Source organism: Stomoxys calcitrans, chromosome 2, assembly GCF_963082655.1.
Source record: "Stomoxys calcitrans chromosome 2, idStoCalc2.1, whole genome shotgun sequence".
NCBI classification, from domain to species: domain Eukaryota; kingdom Metazoa; phylum Arthropoda; class Insecta; order Diptera; family Muscidae; genus Stomoxys; species Stomoxys calcitrans.
Window position 1 is genome coordinate 37572492 of NC_081553.1, and position 18443 is coordinate 37590934.

The 18443-nt window shown below is 37.3% G+C and overlaps 3 protein-coding genes across 5 annotated transcripts; 2 read left to right on the plus strand and 1 right to left on the minus strand.

Annotated features, from left to right (window-relative positions):
• On the plus strand, window positions 1-3195 carry LOC106088083 (serine-rich adhesin for platelets). Its single transcript, XM_013253383.2, has 3 exons — window positions 1-1113; window positions 1338-2642; window positions 2708-3195. Exons 1-3 carry the CDS (start codon window positions 204-206, stop codon window positions 2989-2991), a joined length of 2499 nt encoding a protein of 832 aa, XP_013108837.2. The 5' UTR covers window positions 1-203; the 3' UTR covers window positions 2992-3195.
• On the minus strand, window positions 3188-7528 carry LOC106088085 (mediator of RNA polymerase II transcription subunit 6). 2 transcript variants are annotated; one of them, XM_013253384.2, is made up of 5 exons: window positions 7428-7528; window positions 6613-6835; window positions 6382-6556; window positions 6215-6320; window positions 3188-3641 (listed from the first exon to the last, which is right to left on the minus strand). In XM_013253384.2, exons 2-5 carry the CDS (start codon window positions 6810-6812, stop codon window positions 3343-3345), a joined length of 780 nt encoding a protein of 259 aa, XP_013108838.1. In that variant the 5' UTR covers window positions 6813-6835; window positions 7428-7528; the 3' UTR covers window positions 3188-3342. The 2 variants fall into 2 exon arrangements, with proteins under 2 accessions (XP_013108838.1, XP_013108839.1); XM_013253385.2 differs by lacking the exon at window positions 7428-7528 and adding an exon at window positions 6990-7312.
• Window positions 7529-9777: 2249 nt separating this feature from the next.
• Window positions 9778-18036, plus strand: LOC106088086 (N-alpha-acetyltransferase 80). 2 transcript variants are annotated; one of them, XM_013253387.2, is made up of 2 exons: window positions 9778-9996; window positions 16911-18036. In XM_013253387.2, exons 1-2 carry the CDS (start codon window positions 9994-9996, stop codon window positions 17412-17414), a joined length of 507 nt encoding a protein of 168 aa, XP_013108841.2. In that variant the 5' UTR covers window positions 9778-9993; the 3' UTR covers window positions 17415-18036. The 2 variants fall into 2 exon arrangements, with proteins under 2 accessions (XP_013108841.2, XP_013108840.2); XM_013253386.2 differs by lacking the exon at window positions 9778-9996 and adding an exon at window positions 16694-16791.
• Window positions 18037-18443: the final 407 nt, after the last annotated feature.

An 18443-nucleotide genomic window follows, 5' to 3' on the forward strand; every position in this document is an offset into this window, starting at 1 on the left:
AAATTTGATTGTTTTCGACTGGCTTGGTTTTCCATTTTCACCGAAAATTATTGGAAATTTGAGAAATCTTATCCATATAAGTCCAATTGTCTGACACCGATTTATTGTTGTTGCAATAATTTCAAGATATAAGTGTGAATTGAGTTGAGTAAAATACAAAAATTAAGTGGCGCGCATTGATAAAAAATAAGTAAAAAAGAAAAATGGACAACAACATCTCTAGACGGCGTTCAAGCGTTGATGCCAGCAGCACAGCCACCTCGGTTTACTTATCCTTTGACGATAACGAAAGCACAAACATGGGCAGCACGACGTGTTATCGAACATTGGAAGTCATGGATGATGATGTCTCCATCAGGTCTTCATTATCCACTATAGCCGATGCCTCAGATGAGAAACATTTGAATAATAGCACCTTGGAAAACCATGATGACTCTGCTATGCCGAGTCCTGTGAAAACCGTAAAGAAAATGGAAATAATGACATCAAATACTCCATTGAGAGTTTTGCCAAAAAATATTTTAAGGGAATACAAAGCTCTCTGCTCAACCCCCTCAAAGGAGCAATTATTAAAAACTGTCGATGTTACACGAGGCTCAGAGGTTAAGAGATTCGATGATCTGGGTGTAGCATTTTTAGGGGTTGATGATGAAATGCCAGCCTTCTTCCCACCGCCACCATCACAACACAAACAACAAATTCGCAACGACGAAAATAAGGAAAATATGTCAGATGGATCTACGCTATCCGTCTCATCGTCAGTGGAAATAACCACTTCGGTTATAGAGAAAAAATGTGTTTATTCCATATCCACGATCGGAATGCATGCCACCGATTCTGGTGAAGAAGAACATGGAGAGTGCATTGTAGTTGAAGATATAGAGAAAACGCCAAAGGGAGAGAAAAATTTTCTACCAAATGTAGATGGCGCCAATGATCTTATTGAAGAAACAAATCAAGAAGGCGTTATTGTAATTGAAGATGACATAATTATTACACATCAGACGGATGTGCCATTCCAGAAAAGCCACGAAATCGATTCAGTACAATGTTCGAGTGATGACAAAGCAGATAAAACTGCAAAAACTGAATGCGAAAGCAATTCAAAAATTGGTACGGTATTCTTTAGCATCGTTTTCCATAAATTTTTAGTTATACTCCAATAATGAGGAATAGCATAATTCAGATTAGTAAATATATTGAGGCAGTAACGAGTTGTTCCCCAAGCACAATTAAAAAAAGTCAGCAAGAACTCGAAAGTCCATAAAGATTAGCAAAGTTTTGGAATTTTTTTAATTTTTCTCTCTCTGCTCACATTTTTGTGCTATTATTTCCAGCTACCATAACAGAAGATGATGAAACGGCTGATATTTCAACTCCAAAACTATTTCAGAAGAAAGAGATAATAAAGGCTCAAACGGCTACCAAACCTAAAATTCCAGTTCTTAAGCCCGCTGGTCGACGTTCGGTATGTGAACCGAATTTAAAAACTAATAAACCATCCCGAATTTTAGCGGCAGGACCTAAAAGGCAATCCCTTTTGCCCGTAACCAAGAATGCATCAACACCCATGGATGTGGAAAAGGAAATACCCATGCTTATGGATAGAATGCTAAAAATATCCAATACCTCGATGAAGGAAGACGAGGGCGATAAGCCTGAAGTGAATAAATTTGTAGATGGGAAGCTCACCACCATTCAGCCTATGATTAAAAGACGTTCTGTTAACCCTTCTACATCCAAGGGAAGATCTTCGCTAATGCCCACAGCATTGGCGGAAAAGAGACCTTACAGATTTGCTCCACGCATGTCGGTTGTAGTGAAGACCACACTAAACAGTCCAGCCAGGAAAATGGCTCGTAAAAATTCCATGGGCATAAATGGAGTATCGGCACAACAACAACAAAGGCGTAGTATTATGGCCAGTAGACTGTCTCAGGCTACTGGTACTGGTACTAAAATGGAGACTACAGTTCGCAGAAGCATGCTAACAACCAGTAAACTTGCCTTTGGTAGTAGTTCCAAAAATACTTTGGTAAATGTGAAAGAAACTATGACACAAAGAAAATCCATGTATCCCAACCTATCAAAGGTATCTGAAGAATCTAAAATAAGGCCACCAACATTATCTGCCAACAGCAATCAAGCTGCAAAAATGCAGGACATTACTTTTACATGTTCATCCTGCAAAGAAAAATTTCGCATTAAATCTTTATTAGATGCACATAGACGGTCTCATGAAGGAGAGACCACCTCCAATACTATTGCAAAGAACAAGGCTTTACCTACAGCTCAAACTGTTAAAATGCCACAGCCAACTGGTCCAAGTACAAAAACCACACATTCAATGCCACATTCAGAAGAAAACAAATGTAAATATTGTGACAAGAAATTTGCTTTGGTTCGTGCATTGCATATACATCTGCTGCAAAATTGTTCGAAAATTCCGCCCGGAGATAAAAGGAAATTGCAGTACACTGAAATGAATCATGTGGAAAAGGCCAAATTGCCCACATTTGCCCATCATGGTAATGGCTCGGCCAATACTGCTAGTTCAAAACAAGCCACACCACGTATGGCCGTAAGGCAACAAAAGTCGGTTGATATTGGCAAGTATAATAAAGAATCATCTATGGAAAAGGGTAGGCTTTTAACAAAATACGGCAATAGAATATTTTAATTTTAAATCTGATTTATCTCCAAATAGATTTGAGAACCAAGCAATGTGACTCATCCTCGTCGAGTATTAGTGGATCCCAAACAAACATAGCAGCATCAACTGCCACCAATACTACAGGCTCCGTCCAGAAGTCGAAGAAAGCCACAGCACATTCTGGAGTTTTCAAGACTCCCAGCAAATCAGTACCTTGCCATTTGTGTAAACTAACATTTAAAAGTATTTTGGACTATACCAATCACAGTTTAGCTACCCACAGCTACAAGACTCCAAAAGACGAGCACCAGACTACTGGAGGAAATGATATTAAATAAAGTAAATTCCTCTAAGAACAATAATGCATAATTTTTAGCTCTACTACTTTTTTTAGATATCTCCTATTTTGTTTATTTTATTTTTTTACCTTTATACCAAAAGCCTACAATTGTAAAGCTAACATCGATTGAATCATTCATTACTGCAAGCAGTAAATGAAAACATGGAGAAAAAAAAACAAAGACAAAGAAGTCCTTACAATACGCTTTTTCTTTTCAATTTTTGTTTTATTACGAGATTTTTTATATGCTTAAATATATAAATAAAAAAAAAATGCTAATATTAAATGTGGTAAATGGTTTACCCTTACTCCTGATTATAGCTGGGTTTCTACACTATTGTCAATAATTCTATGTTTTAGCCTTTTTCTCTGGTGGAGGTTTCATATCCACAGTCTCCTGTCCCTGTTGATTTGCACCTGCTGGACTGGCATCAGTTGGATTGCCATTATTTCCTGCACTTCCTTCTCCAGCGTTCAGATTTGGATCTTGCAGATTTTGCTGTTGCTGATGTATTATTGGCGGTATGGGTGGAGGAAATTTACGCAACAGTTCAGCTAATAACATATCCACACGTTGCATTTGGAAAACTGTCCCACTGTCATCTTTTGCCGTTGTTGCTTCTTTTTTGGTTTTTGATTTGTCGCTGACTGGAAAGAGGAAAGAAAAAATAGTTTTAAATTAAAAAATCCAACACTGAAGAAGGATACCGTCTCAACTCCTACAAGTCATGTCAACGTGCAGGATGTGTATCCCGATTGTGACCTGGGACCACACAGCACTTGTCACCTGTTTAACTGCCCAGCCAAGCCTAGATCTTTCGGGACGCACTCCACCTTAGTGGCAGAGTTTCTGGATCTGGATATTCAACAGAACCAAGCAGACGGGAGATCACACAGAATAGGGAGAGAACACAAAACACTGCTACAACAGCATACCTCAACAGAGATATGATATCTCCAAAAATTAGGTATGATACCTGTTTTTTCCATTGGTCTGCTGAGTTTTGTTAAATATCCAGATCTAGGAATTTTGCTTCTAAATTGCGGTGCGTTGAGGGTGATCTCGTCCTACGTCAAGTAGGATTGGCTGGGTAATCAATCATAGCTCTGTAAAAGTTGAGGCGGCTGCTTCTGCTGAAACGCAATTAAGCCAGGAATACTCTGGTTTGCCCAGAGAGCCTAACTTCTCACAATGCAATTGGTGGCAATCTATCTCCAAAGACTGTATTCACTCCAGACCAGCGCTAAGACTCTCGCTCACGATCATGCAGATCCACCATGATATCTCTGGGCAGTGATGCTTATCCACAAGATGGTGATTGGGATGGTCTCTGCGATAGCAGTCTAGTATATACTGCTAAGAAAAAATGTAGTTGTGCCTTCGCACGGGTAGGATCTCTAACTTCTGATGGAAGTGGTCCATATGACAACTGAGGAGATAGCCCGTCGCAGTTCGTAAGGCTACATTCTAACAGTTCCGGATGTTATTCCCCTGCGTGTCGGTCAGCTGGCGAGTTCATATCTGCGCTGCATAATTTGCTGCCGGCAATTGATTTGAGCACCTTGTTTCTACTCCTGACATTATTAAAAATTTCAGTTGCACGTGCGGAAGTTTTATAAAGGCTGTCAAAGGTGATACCAAGTATTTTGGGATAGTTGATGGTCGGAATTCTTACACATTGGAATATTAAATTTCGGCTGACGATGGAGTGAACAGCTGATGTCACTCTGATACCATCAAAGAGGGGTCCCCAGGCCATCCTCGGACAATCGTCAGCATATGACACCATTTCGATGCCTTCTGGGGTGTGGAACAGAGGAGAGGAAAATGTTAAATAGCGACGAATATATCGCCGCCTTGGGGAATTCCCTGTTTCACTTTACGGGGTTTCTACTTATTATTTCTAAATTTCAGAAATATCTCGTAATGCAAAGTTTTAGGCCCTGCTGGTGGGATGTTAGAGATGTCCTCAAAGAACGTGGCATGACTGACCGTATGTTGTTGTTATTGTTGTAACCACATTTGCATGTGGAAGTGGCGATCCTCATCATGTTCCTGTAGATGAGCAATCTAGTTCCGGTCCAAAGGACCGATCGCCGAGGGAATAGGGGAGCCATTGGTTATTTAAAGGCGCCTATAACTTTCCTTGTCATATCGAGCATCATAGGCACTTAGTATTTGTGCATGAGACGGTGCTGCCAGGTCTCTCACTAAGACTCTCCGCTCGATACCGCTGAGTGTCCGCAACAGCCGTTGCAGATACTCCGTATGGAGCATTCCGCAACCTGTGGACGGGCCCGGTAGCTCGCAGCTAAGCTTCTCGTAACAGCAATGAACACCACACAGATCGGACCTCAATGTTCCAGCCTGTGTGGTGCTCAGAGCTATCCCGTGCTGGGATGACTAACCGTTTCGAAGGCTTTTGAGACGTCCAGAGCCATGAGGACCATCCCAGCAGTCGGTATGCAATCTACGGAGTTCGTGTTGGTGCTCAGCAATTGAAAATTCTCCAACTAAGCTCGAGAATTACTTTAAGCCTCATGGCTACCGGCGAGAGAAGGGAGATCGATCTGCACGCCGCTCTTTTATTCGAATCCTTTACAGGCTTCATTAGCGGGATCACTGTCCATTTTCCAGACATCGGGAACTATGAGATTGCTCTCAGAGACACGTAAAATATCTGAGTAATGTACTCGACTCCCGGTACATCCAAGTTTTTCGACATCAATATAGAGAATCCGTCTGGGCCCAGAGCCTGGGGCGACATCACTCGAAAGTGACTTAACAGTACACCACAGTTTGCTAGCGACGAAACCGGGGTCTAAGTTACATTGCTTCAGGGCTCTATCCATTAATTCTGCTGATGTTCTTGACCACTCTATTGCAATCCCTTGACACCCGTTTGTACGTACCGGATTGACCCGATGAACTCCTTCATAGGCAAGGGCTGCCGCCTCAGTGAACAACACACTGCTACAACAACAACAACCACCCTATTGGTTTTTCAAATTCAACCGATCAACCTGCGGCACAAGGGTTAGGAGGTTCATTTTCACTCCTTGATATATGAGAAAGGCAGATATCTGTGTTTAGTTTTTGAAAAAATTTCCTTAACTAAAAAGTTTTATTGCAGGACTCAAAACACTTGATGTTTTATCAGGTGCTTTTTTGTCCTTTCTTTTAATACAGTTATGATTATGTACGATATTCAAATACTTACGTTGTTTGTTGGAACTAAAGTCCCAGGTATAGCCCTTGTTTGGATGGTAACGCGAATAACTACTGGCTTCCTCAAATGCTGATTGTAAATTTGTCACAGTAGACAACTATGAAATAAAATGGGTCTTTTAAGGCTTGAATATTATTTAAATGTCACATAGTACATACAATACGGGAGCTAATAACATTTCCCAAATCAGGTGCCTTATATACAGTGCCTCCAATAATATAGTAATCTGCCATGGGTGTTGCTTCGTGTGGATTATGTCTGTGTTGTTTGCGGATAACATATAGTATGGGCTCATGTACATGCAGTAAAATATATTCCACGCCTACCATATTGCTGCAAACAAACAAAATTTTATTAAACATTTTTTAATTCTATGCCACAATACCTACGTTAAATTTTCCAAACCCAGCCGTTGCATACGAATTGTTTCATTATTACACATTCGATCATAAAATGGATTGGATTTGCGGCAGAAATAATCCATGACGTTTTGGGGGTCCAAAGAAGCCATAATCTGGGTATCATGCCAAGACACCCACAAGGGGTTTTCCTGCGAAATGGGTGGGGGAATTTGACGGCCAGGCAACATATTGCCTTTATAAACAAATTATACTGAAAAGGATATATATATATATGTAAGTTTGTATTAAAATATTTCGTATAGAGAGTATCAGGAGGCATTTAACACTATGCATCTTCCCACCTCCTTTATGCTACGTTTCTAAATTTCATTTATAGCACAAATCGACGTAGGAGTTTTTTTTACCGATTAAAGTTCGATTCTCTGAATTGCCAAGTGGTCCGAACGATATGCAATTTTTGAAATGTAAACAAATCGGAGAACGTCACCAAACCCTCATCATTCTCTTTTCACTTCCTATTTGCACAACTGCGGCGGCGGCATTAAACTATAATTGGAGGTCAGTGCTATTGCAGATGCTCGATGTTGCACATTGTTTATTTTACTTTTTATTTTTGTCAACACATGGATTATTTTTAGTGCCATTTAAATTTGATTTATCTTAGTTAAATTGTGTCTATCACAAAGGTTGTGTAATATTTTTAATTTAGTTTTCGATCGAACTCAAATGAACGTGCGGCGGTCCCAGCGTTACTAATTATTAAATCAACAACAGGTAGGTGTTTACTTTTCGATTTCACTTTATTGACTATTAGCTGATCACCCAAAATTTTTGTAAATTACCTCTTGTTGTTTGTAAAAAATTCGTACAAGTGATTTTATATAAATAAATAAAAATTCAAGTGTATTCAATGCTAACACAAAGAAAGTGTAAAAAAGTGCAATGAAGAATAAACAGCTGTTTGACAGAAGAGTGATTAAAGTTGCCACACTATGTGAATTATAAAGCAGAGGTCCTAAAGTAAAAGCGGTATTTACAGTTTATTTTACAATGTACATATTTCAGTTTGAAATCATATCAATGAGTTTATTTAATTAACTATGATTTTACAATGCCCCTCGTTACATATAAGCTGTGCAAAGTTAAATAATTTGTTTTGATAGATGTTACAATGAGTGCGAAATTAAAGTCACGTCTCTGGAATTGATTAAACATTTTGTCATTTCTACTTTGCACTTTACTTGCATTAGGGTTATTCAAGAACCATTCAACTCTGGCGAAATTGTCGTTACCATAAGAAATGCATTGGCATATCCTAAACGAAATTTGCGATACCGGTACCTTTAACGAAAACTTCGCTTGTAGGTATACAGCTCAAATGAAATCTTGCCATCAAGCTGATCGTCGTTTTGCCAAAACACGTAAACAAATTTGTGTGCGTGTATGTATACGTGAGCGTGCATGGGCGGAGAATATGCGAGAAAGAAGGTAACAACAAGGAGAATGCAAACAAAAATCTGACATTTTAATACCGTCAAACCCGACCGGCTGTTAACAGCTGTTAGCGTGAGACCACTTTTTTTAATCCGCCTTGGCGTAACAGCTGCAACCAAAAATTTCGCTAGAGGTGCATACACAGTATACGGTGCTTCCATTTTGATGATAAGACGTTATGAACCTCAAATGAAATATTCGTTGCCATAAGAAATACATGGACTTAACCTAAGCGAAATTTTCGGTTTGCTTTGTGTTGCAGGGTGACATTGATGTAATGATCGTTTTTCGCTGTTGAAACAAGGCAAAAATCTTAATGATAACACAGGATTCACTGAATAAGGTTAAGCCAATCGATCAGCCGATATACTTTTTTTTTAATATTTGGCAGTACTTGGCATTGAGGATGTCAACTTGTTCTCTTTTTACATTCATTCTTTGTTTACGTTTTCTCCTATATGATGACATTTTCAATCGTCAGATTTGACATCCTTAATGATGTTTATGGGGCCTATCCACTTTGTGTTTTTGCATGTGACCTAACCTTCTATTAGTGAATCCTGATGATAACATAACACTTTAATATTTTTTTGCTTCAAAATCTTTTATCTAAAAAACTACGAAAAGTTTGCGAAACGCGAATATAGTACCAATCTTAATGGATTTGAAACAAGAGTGGCAAATTGCCCAAACAAATTAGGCTTAATTATGAGTGGCCTAATTTGTAGAGATGGGTTTCTACTGGGTAAATACCCAATGCCAGGATTCACTGAATAAGGTTAAGCCAAGCGATCAGCCGATATACTTTTTTTTTTAATATTTGGCAGTACTTGGCATTGAGGATGTCAACTTGTTCTCTTTTTACATTCATTCTTTGTTTACGTTTTCTCCTATATGATGACATTTTCAATCGTCAGATTTGACATCCTTAATGATGTTTATGGGGCCTATCCACTTTGTGTTTTGCATGTGACCTAACCTTCTATTAGTGAATCCTGACCCAATGCTTGCCTATTTGGCTATTATTATTGGTCATTTTTTATCCGATTTCGATGAAATTTGACACAGTGTGTTCTGGTAGCCCCCAACTCATTCCTGTCAAATGTGGTACAGATCGGACTATATTTCGATATAGCTGTCATATATACCGATCCTCGGATATTGTGTAATGAGCCTATAAAAGGAGCATTTTTCATCCTATTTCGATCAAATTTGGCACAGCGAGTTCCGGTACCACTCCAATGTACTCCTTTTTGTTGAATATCGTCAGGATCGGACCATATTTGAATAAAGCTGCCATATATACTGATCTCCCGATATAGAGTATGAGCCCATAAAACGAGCTTTTTCCATCCGATGTTGATGAAATTTTTAACAGTCTATATTGCGGCTATATATAACTAAAATCCGATTTTATCGGATCAGAAGGTCAATTTTTTGAAAAATCTTTTTATACCCAAGATATCTGGAAAATTATAAACACCCATCGTTTGGGAATAAATGGGTAAATACCCGAATATTTACCCAAGTTACTGGGTAAATACCCATCGCCCATCTTTACTAATTGGTTGTCTTTTCACAATCCCATTTGATTACATTTGACAAACATGCATTGTGTCTACTCTTTGCTTCAGCTATGTAACGTGAATAACCCTATTGTTTTCGTTTTTCTCCTATTTCTGACATTCCCATCTTTTGTTGATATTGGGTCCGTGCTTGCTTATCGAAAATATTTATTCTATTATTTTTTGTGGTGTTTTTTGTTTTTTGAGTGTCCGTCTTTTTGTTAATTTGTTTTGATTGTTTGGGGTAAAATCAAAAATTGGTGGATATTTTAGCCTCAGTTCGTTCTGTGCTTTGCATCGTCGTCGTGGCGGCATTTCCCAGGAAGAAAAACAGCGTAGAGCAGATATTATGGTAATAATAGAAGCAGCAATAAAATTAATAAATTATATTATTATCGTTAATAATTGCTTGTGGGTATATATTTTTGAAGTGAACGCCTTTGAAATACCCCCTCACCTTGTCTTATATAAGTTGATGTTTTAGTGTTCGGTGTGTAAAGAGCTCCAACGGGAGCTCACATAAGAATATATGATGTATTTGAAGAAAAATTATGAAATATTCATTTGATGATGATGACTTGTAACACTGCCTCGCATAAGTGTATACAAATCCAAATTTACCTTAAATAAATTGTGGTTTCGTGACTCAGCGTAGTATCATTCATGTTCGTTATTCAAAGCTGAAGCAGTGTATGACCAAGAATTGTTAGTGCTTTTATTTAGCTACATACATACTATGTACTTATTTGGCTCCAAACTCCATTGCATGTTGCTTATTTATTTATTGTTGCTGTTGTTTTTTACTGAAGCAATTGTGTACTAAAACCATTTGGAAAACCTATAATGGATTTTAAGCGCAGCGGTGTTTTTTTAGCCGTGTATGACAATCATATGTTTTAAAGAAAAACACACCTTGTCCTGTTTTGGATTTGTGGTGAACAGGAATTTTCAAAATTTTAGATTAGCTTTGCCTGGCAGTACTTGTTTTGCCAGGACGCTCGGTTAATTTCAACAAAGAATTGCTACGTTCCCTCCTTGAACAACAGTTAGAAATCGCTTCAGGTCACACATGTTTAAATTTCTTCTGCCCTTTTAAAAAGTTCCCATATAAAGGTGTTTTTATTTTGTCTTTTGAATTTAGTCTCCCAATGCCTGTAACGCCGTATCTTATGTAACATTTTTCACTTTTGTTTATTTCACAATCTTTTCCATTTCCCACATTTCCAGTTTGCGTTTTTTTATTTCATTCCTTTCCATATCAAACAAACGTTCAGCCCCAGTCATAACATTTGTTCATGGTATCCCCTCACTTTGCTCACAGCAACAGAGCGGACCTTGATTTTTCTCGGAGTCGGCTAGTAGTGTGTGGTGGTAGTATTTGGTTTTGTTTGTGGCAGCCTCCAAATTGACATGAGTTGACTTTATGCGTGCCATAATCTTCCTTCGTTTTGTTTCTGTTTATTGCAAAAATAATTTGTTTGGCTTTTGGAGGAATTTCATTGTAAAAAAACAAGTGGTTGTTAATGGACGACGATTGAATGGGTTGTATGTGCGTTTCTATTTTTACTTGCTATGAATGAGCATATTTGAATAGTATTGTGTGTGTGATGTATTTTGTGGGAATAGCGTGTGGCTCCCATGAATTGTAGAAGTCAAGTTCAAGTGGCCTTAGATAACATGATTGATTAATGTTGATGATAAACCCCGTTGACAATCATTTCAACTGGATATAGCTGATTTTCTGCCAACTCAGTTGCAGTTATTCCGTATATAGAGCATTCCACAATTCGGATCCTGCTAGCTCTCAGCTGAGCTTCTCGTAATGACGATGAACATCACACAAAGCGCAGCTCAAAGCTCCAAACCGTTTGGGGCTCATAGTTATTACTTGCCGTGTTGTTGTAGCCATATGCTTAGGGATTGTAAGTGTTGGACAACGTTAAAATACAAAACATTAAGACGGTAAATACAGCAGACTACATGTTTTGGTGTCACAATAAATATAAACCTAACCTGACCTAAGAATTTCGATGGAAAACCAAAGATGTTTGAGCCCCATCCAAGGATTGAGGCATTTAACAAAAAATTACGAGTTATCGAACATGACGATTGGCATGGAGATTTTGGGTATTTTAGAAAGGTGTACGAATTTTTACTCCCAGACTTTCATCTACAAACGCTGAAAACTCCATAACGAAATCTGGAATATGTAGTATGACACCTCTGTATTCAGATTGGCACAGCAATAGGGTTGGTAGTAGTTCAGAAAGTTGCTACTAAAAGACTATGGCTAGTATTTTTATATGGGGGTATACTAATTTCGTCACTCTGTTTGTAACTCCTTGAAATATTCGTCTAAAATCCCATAAAATATATATTTTTGATCGTCGTGACATTTTAAGTCGATCCAGCCATGTCCGTCCCTCCTTCCGTCTGTCTGTCGAAAGCACGCTAACTTTCGAAGGAGTAAAGCTGTCCGCTTGATATTTGGCACAAATACTTTTTATTAGTGTAGGTCGGTTGGGATTGTAAATGGGCTATATCGGTCCATGTTTTGATATAGCTGCCATATAAACCGATCTTGGATCTTGACTTCTTGAGCCACCATAGGGCACAATACTTATCCGATTTGGCTGAAATTTTACTGAGGTGTTTTATTGCGACTTCCAATAACTGTGCTGAGTATGGTTTAAATCGGTCCATAACCTGAAATAACTGACATACAAACCGATCTGAAATTTTGCGTGACGTGTTAAGTTATGGTTTCCAACAACTGTGCTAAGTAGAATCTAAATCGGTCCATAACCTGATACAGCTGCCATATAAACCTCTCTTGAATCTTGACTTCTTGAGCCACTAGAGGGTGCAATTCCTATTCAATTTCGATGAAATTTCAGATGACGTGTTTTGTTAGGACTTCTAATAAATGTGCCAAAAATGGTTCAAATCGATCCATAACCTGATATAGCTGCCATATAAACCTATTTGGGATCTTGATTTCTTGAGCCCACAAAGAGCGCAATTCTTATCCAATTTGGCTAAAATTTCGCATGATGTGTTTTGTTAGGACTTCTAATAATTGTGCCAAAAATGGTTCAAATCGTTCCATAACCTGATATAGCTGCCATATAAAATAATTGGCTGACATTTTACATAATGACTTCTACTATGGACTTCAACATTCAATTCAATTATGGTCCGAATCGGACCGGTCCGGACCGGAACGAGTTCGCTCACCTACAGGAGCTTGACGAGGAGCGACACCTCCATATGAAAATGTGGTTACAACAACAACAACTACGGCCTTACCGGTAAAAATGCAAATTTTGCCCATGAACATTCCACTAAGAAACAGGGGCAAACTTCTCACATATCAATGAGTGCAGTCCGATTCAAGTTTAAGCTCACTGATAAGGGACCTCCTTTTTATAGCCGAGTCCGAACGGCGTGCCGCAGTGCGACTCCTCTTTGGAGAGATGTTTTACATGGCATAGTACCTCACAAATGTTGCCAGCATTAGGAGGGGAAATCCACAGCTGAAAATTTTTTCTGATGGTCTCGCCAGGATTCGAACCCAGGCGTTCAGCGTCATAGGCGGAGATGCTAACCTCTGCGCTACGGTGGCCTTACCGGTAGAAACCGAATAAAAATATTCTCAGGTAGGGCAGACACCAATGATGCTCGAAGGCACGCCAATGCATGGATGACTATTATACCCGCTTTCAATGACTATCTTTGAATTTTTGAATTTGTAAAAAAACTAATATTTGGCGTATAGAGCGCACAACTAGCCGATTACTTAGGGCGCAACTCTTTTCAACCTTCAAGCTTAACCCAAATAAATTAACACTATCAATATGACTTTAGTATTATCCTATCACCTCCGCAAGAACAAGAAATGTGAACACGTTTATTAACCTGAATCGTGGACACTGAAACTTAGTACCTGCCTTTACAGCTAAATTTTTATCTTGAAAAAAAAAACTATTTGCCAACACATACATATTTTGATTAAAGGAGAGGTCTATAAAAATGTTTGTTTATTTCAATTACAAAGACAAAAACAAACACCTGCTATCAAACTTTTCTATTTATCTCAATTTGTCGAATGATGTAATAGATTTTTTTGTGTGTATTAATTGCCAAAAACAAAGCCATACATTTCCTTCTGTGAATGGAATACAAACAAATGTTAATGAACGAATAATTCCTATAGGGCTTATTGAAACAAGTAAGCTAAAATACTGCACAGTGGTTCAAAAGACAAACAAGTTGAAATAAGTGCAGACAATTTGTTGCATTTACAAAATATTCTAGTCATTTGCAGAGGAGGACATACACTTTTAGTAACATGTTTAGAAGTCAGTATTCATTAGGGCTGAAATAATCTGACATTTTCAAACGAAAAGCATTGTTTGAATCAAAGAAAATTCAAAGTAATCGGTAAAAAGTTCCAACATCGAGTAATATGTACAATAACGAAAGATTTTTTAATTAATTTAATTTGCTCATTTATTAGTCAAGTCATTAGACCATAACGATTTTTCGTGCAAGTTATCCTACACAAAAAAAATCGGTATCAATCACAAAATTTATTGATCTAATTAACTTTTTAATTGATACTGCCTTAATCACGAAAATGATAATATCAATCACAGTTTTTGAGAAAAATTGCATATTCAATTAAAAAAGTTATTGAAAATTTGGAAATTTCCAACTAATTTTTTAATTGATCCAATTAAAACAAGTAAAAAGGTATTAAGTTCGTCCGTGCCGAACTATATATACCCTAGGTGGTGGGTATCTAAACCCCCTTTCGTCACAATCCGGTGAATATTGAATAACTTATGCACCTAAATTCGGCACGGACCTTGAGTGGCACGGACCAATAAATATAAGTCACTGTCAATTTTGTACAACAAAATATTGTTCTTTTTGGCAGCTATATCCAAATACAAACCGATCTGAACCATAAAAGCCTAACATAAGTCACTGCGTCAAATTTCAACGAAATCGGATAAATCGGGAGTTCTTTCCATATGGCACCCTTAACCAAATCTGGACCGATGTGGACCAAATTAAACAAGGATATAATAATTTATTATAACTTTACTAACATATACGTAGTTATATCTTAATACGGGCTGGTCGCGATCATATTTTATTCAGGTCCCGAAAGCTCATATACAAGTAACACTTTAAGGCTATAAATCTGCTTTATGGGCTTCAAACCCCTTATCGGCAGATCGGTCTATATGACAGCTATATCTAAATATAGTCCGATCTGAACCATATGGGGGTCCAATTTTAGGTGGCCTAAAACTACTCATTGTTTCGAATTTCCGCGAATTCGGTTAAAAAATAAAGCTTTTATGGGCTTCAGACCTTTCATCAGGAGATCGGTCTATAGGGCAGCTATATCTAAATATAGTCAGATCTGAATAATATTTAGACCGAGTGTTGAGAAGCCTAAAACTACTCACTGTTTTAAATTTCAGTGAAATTGGATAAAACATAAAGCTTTTATGGGCTTCAGACCCTTTATCGGTAGATCGGTCTATATAGCAGCTGTATCCAAATATAGTCCAATCTATACCATATTAAGGTCAGGTGTCAAGAGGCTTAGAATTACTCACTTTTTCAAATTTCAGCGAAATCTGGTAATAAATAAAGCATTTATGAGCATCAGACCCTTTATCGAAAGATCGGTCTATATGGCAGCTATATATCTAAATAAAGTCCGATCTGAACCATATTTGGGTCAGATGTTGGGAAGCCTTAAACTACTCACTGTTTCAAATGTCAGCTAAATCAGATAAAAAATAAAGCATTATTATTTATTATGGGCATTAGTCCCTTTATCGGCAGATCGATCTATATAGCAGCTATATCCAAATATGGTCCGTTTTAGCCCGTTCAAGAACTTAACCAATCGGTGCCAAATTTCAATATCTCAATTTTTGAAGGCTGTAGAGTGATTACAACGGACGGACGGAAAGACACGCGGACATCGTTAAATCGTCTTAGAACTTTACGACGATCCGAAATATATATACTTTGTAGGGTCGGAAATTGATATTTGGATGTGTTGCAAAGGGAATGACTAAATGAATACTTTATTTAAATCTAAACCGATATGGCCCGTTTGCAATCCTCAACGACCTACACCAATATTAAGTATCTGTGCAAAATTTCAAGCGGCTAACTTTACGCGTTCGACCGCTATCGTGATTTCGACAGACAGACGGACGGACATGACTAGATCGAATCAGAATGTCGAGAGGATTTAGATTATACTTACTTTATGAGGTCGCAGATCAATATTTCGAGGTGTTAGAAACGGAATGATTAGGTTAGTATACCCCTATCCTATGGTGGTGGTTATAAAAATATTAAATTTGTAATCACATTTTATACGCAAAAACATTTAAATTTTCGTCGTTTAAGTTGGTTTACTGGCTTAAAAGTTTTATGCCCATTAAACACAAAACTTAAAGTAGCGTTAAAGTAGGATTATTTGTCAGATCTTTTTTAGAACTTTCAAATAAACCTACTATAAAACAGTTTTAAGGTTTATGAATAGCGTTGTTAGCCTCAAATAAAAACAGAAATTCTGTTTCTCAAACCCCATTTACACTAGTTATTAAATCTGGAATTATGGCTTACATCAGCTTTTTGTATAATGGGAAAATAGATGATTCAGCTATTAAAACAGCCTCTAATGATAGATGATATCGTGCTTTCACTCTGTGCTAGAAATAGGAACTGCCTATGTCCTACCCTACAAATGCCTTCAACATTTTGTGCTGCTTAAAACAATAGCCGAAACAAAAGTTGCAGACTTACCTGCTTACTTTCTTAGTCACCTTACTCGTATTTTTAAAGTAACTTCAGTTTTGTTGTGTAGTAGTGATTTCCCCCCCAAAAGTTTCCTTAATAACTAAAACCTTCTCGAAATGTTTCCATGTGTGTATGAGTGTTTCAATTACGTATTGCTTTGTATGTGCTACTTGGCGCTCTATTAAAAATTTCTTTTCATTTTTTAGCCTACGTTAAAATTATCGTTTCCATTAGAGTTCATCTTCAGTAGTTGTAGTGGCTTTAGTTGATTGATATGCGCTATATAAAACCGGAACCATACTATGAGGTATTTTTTATTACAAAAATGCTAGATGTAAGATTACCACGCTATATAATAAATAGATTTTCATATTTTATTTAGTTAATATTTTCTTTTGTATTCTGTGTTTTTTTTTGTCTCTCAAGGGTTTACCACCGTTCAATGAATCCGGCAGTCCCTTCAATGTGGTGCCCATACACCATTATCCTGAGCTGATGAAGGACACATGCGCTCTCATCAATTCGGAATGGCCGCGCAGTGAAACGGCGCGCATGCGTTCCCTAGAAGCATCATGTGATACATTGCCCTGCAGTTTGGTTTTGACCACTGAAGGTTTAAGCCGCGTTATAGCCCATTGCAAGCTTAGTCCAATACCATCGAAAAGTAAATCCTGCTTCATAGAATCCGTGGTAGTGGACAAGAGTTGCCGGGGCCAGGGATTTGGTAAATTAATAATGAAATTCGCCGAAGACTATTGTCGTGTTGTGCTAGATTTAAAAGTATTATATTTATCCACCATTGATCAAGAAGGCTTCTACGAAAGAATAGGTTATGAATTCTGTGCACCGATCTCAATGTATGGACCAAGACATTGTGAGATGCCCAGTCTGCAGACAGCCAAAAAGAAATACATGAAGAAAGTTTTATAGGCAACCATGCAAACAGGAATACACACAAAACGAAACCTTGCAGCAACCAATAACAGTAAGCCAGTGCCAGTAAGTGTTTGAATTTTCTACACAACTTTGTGAAGAATAGAAAAAATGAACACTGAACAAGGCTTCACTTGTTAGAAACACTTACACAGTAACATATTTTTGAAACCAACACTTCCAAAGCAAAAACGAACGTAAGGCGGTAAACGAACACAATAATACAAAAACAAAAACAACAACTAAAACGTTATAATATCTTAGATTGTACAAGAACAAAAAACAAAATGCTTTAAGAAAGAGAAGAAACACATGCCATTTTATAAGATTTATTTTGTACATTTCCATTTCTTTGAAAGATACAATAGGAAAGTCTTAGACACACACTATGGTTTAAGAATTTTTAATGAAACTCAGTGTTGCCTCCAAACCAATCAATCCACACTCATGTACACTACTTTTTGTTTTATTAATATTATATTGCTGTTTATTGTTTGAGTTATAAACTTTTAAAATGTATTTCTTGGATTATGTATTCATTTTGGTTTTGAAGTTTGGAACCCCTTTGCTATTTTAAACTTAAATTACCAAAATTGAAATAAATTCGGCTTTTTGCAGATTCATTTTTTTTTGGCTATGAATATCCAATGCATGTATGAAAGTTTAGATATGTTTTTAGCAAAAAGAAAACTCACAAAATATATTGAATGACAAACACAAATCTGAAGAAGAAGTTAAACATTTTTGAGAATCTTTCTGATGTTTCTGAATATGCCAAATATCTATATTCCATCTAAAATTGAGAATTACAGATCATCAAGAGCACCAGTAGTAACTTGCACCATTTATATGGTCATCAATTGCTTTGCTTAATCGTTTAAAACATTGAAAGAAAGAACATACAAGTCAATAAAAATGATATTCAAATTCAAATAGGTGTAATCGTAACTCTTTAAAGGACTTTAAAGCAATAAGAAAATTAATTTTTAATTTTTAATAAAAAGCAAATCAGGTATTTTAATCAGG

Bases quoted from the DNA above. Each gene is read 5' to 3' on its own strand.
- LOC106088086 (XM_013253386.2), top strand. From the start codon at position 16,759: ATGCGCTATATAAAACCGGAACCATACTATGAG. The intron at 16,792-16,910 runs GTATTTTTTATT...TTGTCTCTCAAG, and splicing joins AACCGGAACCATACTATGAG to GGTTTACCACCGTTCAATGA.
- LOC106088083 (XM_013253383.2), top strand. From the start codon at position 204: ATGGACAACAACATCTCTAGACGGCGTTCAAGCGTTGATGCCAGCAGC. The intron at 1,114-1,337 runs GTACGGTATTCT...TATTATTTCCAG, and splicing joins CGAAAGCAATTCAAAAATTG to CTACCATAACAGAAGATGAT. The intron at 2,643-2,707 runs GTAGGCTTTTAA...ATCTCCAAATAG, and splicing joins AGAATCATCTATGGAAAAGG to ATTTGAGAACCAAGCAATGT.
- LOC106088085 (XM_013253384.2), bottom strand. From the start codon at position 6,812: ATGTTGCCTGGCCGTCAAATTCCCCCACCCATTTCGCAGGAAAACCCC. The intron at 6,557-6,612 runs GTAGGTATTGTG...GTTTGTTTGCAG, and splicing joins CTGGGTTTGGAAAATTTAAC to CAATATGGTAGGCGTGGAAT. The intron at 6,321-6,381 runs GTATGTACTATG...TTTATTTCATAG, and splicing joins ATGTTATTAGCTCCCGTATT to TTGTCTACTGTGACAAATTT.